The 7712-nt window shown below is 34.8% G+C and overlaps 2 protein-coding genes across 4 annotated transcripts; both read right to left on the reverse strand.

The window, feature by feature from the left end:
* Positions 1–880: 880 nt before the first annotated feature.
* Positions 881–2787, reverse strand: AT1G01130 (CBL-interacting Serine/Threonine-kinase; the record flags this gene model as incomplete). Its single annotated transcript, NM_099995.2, has 3 exons — positions 881–925; positions 1026–1100; positions 2533–2787. The coding sequence occupies 3 exons, from the start codon at positions 2785–2787 to the stop codon at positions 881–883; spliced, it is 375 nt and encodes a 124-aa protein (NP_171621.2).
* A 354-nt stretch (positions 2788–3141) lies between these two features.
* Positions 3142–6750, reverse strand: CIPK9 (CBL-interacting protein kinase 9). 3 transcript variants are annotated; one of them, NM_099996.4, is made up of 14 exons: positions 6300–6750; positions 5811–5873; positions 5654–5725; positions 5426–5533; positions 5238–5318; positions 5083–5136; positions 4715–4840; positions 4539–4628; positions 4307–4432; positions 4086–4193; positions 3877–3993; positions 3727–3783; positions 3558–3632; positions 3142–3451 (listed from the first exon to the last, which is right to left on the reverse strand). In NM_099996.4, exons 1-14 carry the CDS (start codon positions 6486–6488, stop codon positions 3374–3376), a joined length of 1344 nt encoding a protein of 447 aa, NP_171622.1. In that variant the 5' UTR covers positions 6489–6750; the 3' UTR covers positions 3142–3373. The 3 variants fall into 3 exon arrangements, with proteins under 3 accessions (NP_171622.1, NP_849571.1, NP_849570.1); NM_179240.1 differs by having other exon boundaries at positions 3143–3451; positions 3546–3632; positions 6300–6601; NM_179239.1 differs by having other exon boundaries at positions 3143–3451; positions 4709–4840; positions 6300–6601.
* Positions 6751–7712: the final 962 nt, after the last annotated feature.

Genomic DNA, 7712 nt, shown 5'->3' on the forward strand with positions numbered 1-7712 from the left:
CAAACAATTTTTTTTTTTAATTACTCGAATTTTTTCTTAATCTCGAATAAGAAAGATTAATGCTAATATATGGAATTATAAATATTTGGTCACGATTAATCCGAATCCAACTACGAATTCGATATTGAAAATGTCAATATCATCATATCACCAGATAAATAAATTCTGTCAATTGTTTCTGTTGCCAAATCGTAGTCATTTGTTTTGAATAAATCTATGGATTAACAAATAGCAACATAATAGCGACAAATGATCAAGTCTTTTTATCCGCCACAATTTCATTGCTAGTTTTGTCGTAGACATGGACCATCTATATCCATATTCTTGGCTATATATCCAGCATTATGTATTTTGTAGTAAAATCACTACTTGATTGGCAAATTATTAACCAATCCCATTTATAACAAAACAAAACTTTATACTCAGAATATACTTGGTTCGTAGATTTATAGCTAACATAACTTTTTTGCTTCTCTCTATTATTCTATCATTGTGTGTTTCCAAATTGTTGTCGATATTGTGTCACTGTAACGCTTTGCCAACCGTAGCCATAAAGTGACAACTTTGTATTCAACTATACTCAAATATCGAACTTCCCGAGTATTTTTGACTAATTGAATTGTTTGAACTTTGACTCATAGGTCTGACTAACTCAAAGTAAGCCAACCCGAGTTTTGAGGATGATCGCATATGGCTATTGGCTAACATATGGATCTAAATCTGTAGCAACTTCTAGGTTTGGCTTTTTGTAAAGAATAGTTCTATTTTGCCAACTCCAGCATTTTTTGCTATTCATTATACATTCAACTTTAGTTAAAAACTTTGAATTGAACAACTTGCTATTTTTTTTTTTTTTTGCTTTTGTTCTTCAACGGCTGCATCAGTATTCCAGACTACATCCTCCAATCCAGATGTTTTTGTAGAACTGCAAAAGAGATTTAACTTTTAAGCATAGAAAACCGAATTACAACAAATAAAATTAGAGGTAACTGAACCGGTTGGTAAAGATTAAACCGAAAATATACCTTGTGAAACTCGAGGGTATCATCGCCGGTTTTCCTAAGCTCTACCACGTGCAACGATGGTGCCACTTCAAACACCTATTATAACCGATAACCAAACCAAAATAATCAGGTACCGGCCGTATTCATGAAAATCTAAAACCGTACTAAACCGGAATGTTATCATTCCTATCTGTTTTTGTTCATAACTCTGTAGCTACAGAGTGCTGACCTTTACGAGTTACGACCACTTTTGTCTGCGAAATTTACTTAAACAATGTTTAACAAAGACACAACAACATTAATTGACACAGAGAAATCAAGAAGAAGAAGAAGAAGAAGAAGAACAAACCTTGTAGTTGTCTTGTTGAAATCATGAATCCTTGATTAAATTTCTATAAGAAGAAAAGTTTCAGTGAGAAGAAGATCATAGCAAAGATGAGAAGAGCAAGTCAAAGAAGATATTGGGCTTGTTGTCTTGTAATAAGTAATTGGGCTAATTGCTATGTTAGTCCCATATAAGTAAAGTGTTGTTTAAGTAAGTCAAGTCTAGGTTAGAGTAGTTGTTGTTAGAGTTCCAATACAAGTAGGAGGGTTGTGTAAGAGTGCCTAGAACTAGGAGAAGTAGTACATGTATGTGTTGTGTTGTAAGAAATCATCAATATCATGAATGTAGTCTTTTATTAAAGAGTAAAAACGAGTTCTTGTGTTTGTCTCTAAACAAAAACAAAACAGAGTGAAACAAAGACAGAGATAGAGAGAAAGTGTAGAAACACAACATGTGTTTACTGATATTGAAGCCATTCATCTTCTAGTAACTCTGCAATACTTATACTCTGCATTTCAGAAATACTGTATTACTTTATTTTGCTTAAATTTAGAAATAATTCTAAGAAGAATGGTTCCGTTCTCACATTGTATTTTCAGATAACATTTTTATCGAGGATATTAACAAAACACGCTATCATATAACACTAGTATGGACTCAAATTTGTAGTTGTATCATAAGTCATAACAAAAAAAAAACAGCTTAAACGAAAACTAACGTCAATAGCTTTTACTGTATCCAACAATATCTCACACTAAACCTACAAAATTCTTTTTTTTTTTTTCTCTCCGAAGAATCTTACTCAGAGATTTAAGCCGTGAGTTGGCCAAAACACTAGTGACATATATTCACGTTCAAAAGTTTATCTTGCAAATCTTGGATTTCTTAGTTTCATTATCAGATTAAAACAGAATTTCAATAATGAGGAAAAAGCATACCTACTACTAGTCTACTACTTTCTGCAACAACAAAACAAAAAAACTAAAACCAAGAAAAGCCCCAAAAGATTACCACAAATTAAGGAAACTTAAAGCCCATTGATTTCAACATCTCAACAGAGCTCTGACTTTGATTAACCTTGTTGTCTTGTTGAACCTTGTCACCGGAGTTTCCAAGGAGAGCTTCAATTATTTCTTTAAAAGGAATAATCTCTTCTTTCTCTTTCTCTTTCTCTTTCTTGTTCTTGTTCTTTCTTCCGTCTACTTTCCATTTGCCACCACCCCATTCATACGACGGATCCATCCACGGCGGCAACACCCTCCTCGCAGCCACTTCTCCGGATGCCGACGCTGTTTCCTTGTCTGAAACCCTAGATTCGATCTCTTTCGGTTGATTCGATCTCGCGTAATCAGATTCTGGTGAAGTGGGAACAGAAACCATTACGATTCTTTCTTCCGGAGGAGGTGAATCCCAATCACCCAAAATCTCTACACTCTCTGAATCTGAACGTTTCTCCATTCTTAAAAACTTTGGAATGCGAAATTTGCGACTTTATGGGCTTTACGGGCTGTTTGATTTGAAAGATTAGACAACTCACACAACTTATTGGGCAATTAACGTTGGTCTGCTCAACACCAACTCCTCACTAGAAACCACTCCGTCATCAATGTGTGACTGTACATCAAAATAAAACTTTTTTTTTTTGGTTGCAAACGTAGATCTATGTAGCTAAGATAACCTCTCTTTAATAATTCTATCATTGTGTTTTCCAAATTGTTATATATGTTGTGTCATTGTAACGCGTTGCCATAAAGCGACAACATCGTTGCAACTTTCAACTATACTCAAATAGCCAGCTTGCAGAGTATTTTTTGCCTAATTGAATTGTTTGAACTTTGATTTATAGGTTTCAAACCGAGTTTGAGGATGATCACATATGTGGCTATTGACTAACCTATGGTGATCTACCTCTATAGACCACTTCTAGTTCTAGTTTGGCTCTTTTGTCAGCAATACTTGTATATTGCCAACTCCAGAATGTTTACTATTCATTATACATGTTCAACATTGATTAAAAACTTTGAATTGAACAACTTGTTATTTCTTATTGCTTTTGTTCTTCAGCGGCTGCATCAGTATTCCAGACTACATCCTTTAATCCAGATGAGAAGTTTTTGTAGAACTGCAAAAGAGATTCAAACATAAAACCAATTTAAACACTAAACTAGAGATGTTAACCGGATCAAAACCGAACCGGTTTTTGATGAAGATCAAACCGAATCACATACCTTGTGAAACTCGAGGGTATCACCACCGGTTTTCCTAAGCTCTACCACATGCAATGATGGCGCCACTTCAAACACCTATTAAACCGATTACCAAACCATAACAATTAGATAACGATATTCATCAAAATCCAAAAACCGAACTGAACCGGAGTATTTTTTTCTTTCTTACCTCTGTAGCTACGGAGAGCTGACCTTTACGACCACTTTTGTCTCCTTTCATTTTTATCTGCGAAGTTTACTTAAACAATGTTTAACGAAGCTACAAAGACATTAGTTGACACAAACAAAATCAAGAAGAAGAAGAAGAAGAAGAACAGACCTTGTAGTTGTCTTTACGGACATTAAAGCCTAATGGCTTTGCGGTTTCTTCCATTTTCGACATTATTTCACTCGCAGATCGTTGAGAAGTAAACCGCGTTTCTTTCTTCACAAGTTGCTGCAAACAACAACAAATCAGATTTAGTTAGATAAAACCTATGCATGATTTTAGAAAATCAAGACAAACTGTAAGTAGAAAAAAGTTCTTACCGCTTGCTTCTCGAACAAGTTTTCAAGACTGAACTCGCTTGAGCTAGAGATAAGTTCGAAAGCGTTCATGGATACAGGTTTCTCCTTCTTCTCAGTTACAAGACATTCCTAGAGTAGCAGCACAAAAAGAGTGATATTAGTTGGTAACAATACATTGGTTTACTTAAACCGAACTATGATATACACAACCAGATGGAGAATTTGGAAATGGCGGTGTTTACCTTGGAGTTACTAAAAGCAGCATCAACATCATCTATGGTTATGTCCTCGTCATCTTGGTCAAATGATGGCGGCTTGTACCCTTTCTTGAACCATTCATCTTCGAGCAACTCTGCAATACTTATTCTCTGCATTTCAGAAATAAGTACATACTTAAGCTCTTGCACAATCTATGGTTGGCAGCATGTCATGTTCACATTTTCACAACTATTACTTCATGTAAGAGGCACTTACGGTAATAGGGTTGGGTTCGAGAATACGCTTGATGACTCTCTTGGCACCTTGCGAGAACCATGGTGGGCAGCTAAACTCAGCCTTGCATATCTAAAGTATATATTAAACACCAAAGATGAGACTAGAAAAGTACTGCAGAAGATCAAGAAGCAGAGGGAGAGATAATTTACACGTACACGTTTGTATAATGTCATGAGATTCGGCTCATCAAAAGGCAAGTAACCAGCCATAAGCACAAAGAGAATGACACCACAAGACCAGACATCTGCTGCTGCACCGTCATAGCCTTTGTCCGACAAAACCTGCCAGCAAATCCAACACAATGCAGTAGACAACATTAAAGGCATATCTCTTATATACATCATAAATAAAGAAGATTCTGCAAATGAAGTCTATATATACGTATAGCATTTGTTAGATTTCCTTCCTTTTTAAAAACGTATTAGCAGTTCTTGAATTCCTTAAAATCTTATTTTCCAAAGAGGATCTACAGAACATTTCATATTCTTTGCCTTTTTAAGTGCTGAAAGTTAGTACATAATACCTCAGGGGCAACGTAGTTTGGCGTTCCACAAGCTGTATGAAGCAAACCATCTTCCTGCATTCAAAAGAACAATGCTTAGAACACTTCATTCAAATTGATATCTTGGTTATATATATCAGAAATTAATTGCCAAGTGAAAAATATAATGGCATTACCCGAACTTGTCGTGAGAAGGCGCTTAACCCAAAATCAGAGACTTTCAAAACCCCATTTGCGTCAAGGATCAGATTTTCAGGCTGCAACAAGGAACAGATGATAACAAAAGAAACTTGAATAAGAACTAAGAAGAATGAATATCGTAATCACAGGAAACAAGAAGAGTGCACAAAAACAAAAGAAAGACCTTGAGATCTCTGTGGTAGACACCTCGACTGTGGCAGTAATCCACAGCATTGATGAGCTGCTGAAAATATCTCCGAGCTTCATCCTCCTTAAGCCTCCCTTGTTGCGCCTATGTATATGATTTAAATCCAAGAATTAACATAAGAGTAAGAAGAGAGAAAGACAGAGAACATATGTCAATATTTGTGAAGAGAAAAGAGAGGAAGATTCTCTAAGTTAGGTTACTTACGATTTTATCAAAGAGTTCACCTCCATTGACAAGCTCAAGAACGATATAGATCTTCGTTTTGCTCGCCATAACCTACCACAGAGAGATGTTTTACACGCTAAGATTCAAAACTTAATTTAAAAAATATCTAAGGAATGATAACTAATTAGTTTCGTACCTCAATGATTTCAACCACATTTGGATGTTTAATCAGTTTCATTGTAGATATTTCTCTTTTAAGCTGCACAACAACAAAAAAATAAAACTTTATGATCATTATATCTTCGAGATCTTGCTCATAACTTCCAATCATACATATATAGCATACAAAACTAAATCTTCAACAGATTCAAATCGAACCAAATCAAAAACAAAGCTACTCGAACTTCAAAACCATATCCATATCATAGTTAATAGTTATCTTGATCAATGCGTACTAAGATCAGCATCGTGTAGATATATACAGAAACAAAAACATTCATACAAAATTCGATATTTTAAAATATTATTGTTAACACTTTAATCAAACATTAACCTTAATAACCGAACACCAACCTAGGAGGACATGTGGGTCCCTAATCACGAAATTAAACTGTTCTTTATAGTACTTAAAAACAAACAAATCCATAATCATTTTACGTGATCAAACCAAACACAATTAACGAACCTGTTCGACCATTTTGTGACGGAAGACCTTTTCTCGGTCGAGGATTTTGATAGCGGCTTGATCTCCGGTGACGGTGTTCTTGGCGTATTTCACCTTAGCGAAGCTTCCTTCTCCGAGAGTTCGTCCCATCTCGTAATTCCCTACTCGCGTCCTACTCGCCGGCGTCGCCTTCCTTCTGCTTCCACTCATTTTCTTTTTCCGATTAAGAAAATCAACGGCTCTAGATCGGCGGCGAATCTATCAATGTGATTCTTCTCCCTCAATATCTCTCCTTCTTCTAGTGGCTGCCTGGTTTTAAGGCTGACGAGAGAAAGTGGACGAGCGAGAGATTTAATAGGCGCGACTGGGAGTCACGCGCGTATTGTGGGTCCCGTATGCCACGTAATGTCAAAAATCATTATTTTGCTCTGTTCCGCGTCAGTCCCGTGTTATTTGTACTTGTGTACGTTCGTAACGTTCATTCTTCATTCATATAAAAAAATTCCATAATTTTGTTCTTGTGTGGTAACTATATACAGAAACTCCTGTTTAAGTATATGGATTTTATGAAAATTTTGGGGTTTTAAATTTATGTGGATATGGTTTTATTTGTAAGGGATGTGATTTGATGTCCTTAATCTTTATGTGTATATGAGTATATCTTTCAGTGATTCATTCCATTCTACTGATGTTCAAAGTTGACTGTTATCATATTATTTGATATAGTTGTATTCTTTTCATGTAGAAATATTCTCTAAATATAACTTTTTTTTTTGTCTTTAGTTAGAAGTTGGAAACTACCTAAGAACAATAAATACATATATCAAATGTTGGTAGTTAAATGATGATTGTTATATCTTGGTCAAATTTTGTTTAAATCTATGATAATATTCGCATATACTTACTTTTGTTTAAATTTGATGTAGCTGTTTATTTTTGTTTGTAACGGTTCTAAATTTGATTATTTAAAGTATATGATAATAAATAAATAGATAATTGAAATAGTTGATCTTTCCATGTGACGATGTGAGTAAAGGGAACGGTATGAATATGAACCCCACATATCCTTCCTGATAAACTCAGAGATTTCACAGAATGTGATAATGTTTTTATTTTTCTTCTTTCCTTTATTTGTTTCTCTTATTTTCTTTCATATGATAATGCCAAAATACGCAGAAAAATTAAAAAAGTGTGGCAGACAGTGTGAGTTGATGATTTATTGCATGACTAGTAATAATGATACAATAATTTTTTAGATATGTTAGTATATTACGAACAAAAGAAAATGCAAATAATGCACAATGAACCACTCGTTCCAATAATTGAGTCCGGTACAAAAACATCACGTCACCATCATATGAAAGCAATTCATTTGGTTATCAATTTGAACTTCTTCATTCCACATTTTTTTTATTTTCCTGGTTATGAGTTGGA

Source organism: Arabidopsis thaliana (genome assembly GCF_000001735.4).
Source record: "Arabidopsis thaliana chromosome 1 sequence".
Classification (NCBI taxonomy): Eukaryota; Viridiplantae; Streptophyta; class Magnoliopsida; order Brassicales; family Brassicaceae; genus Arabidopsis; species Arabidopsis thaliana.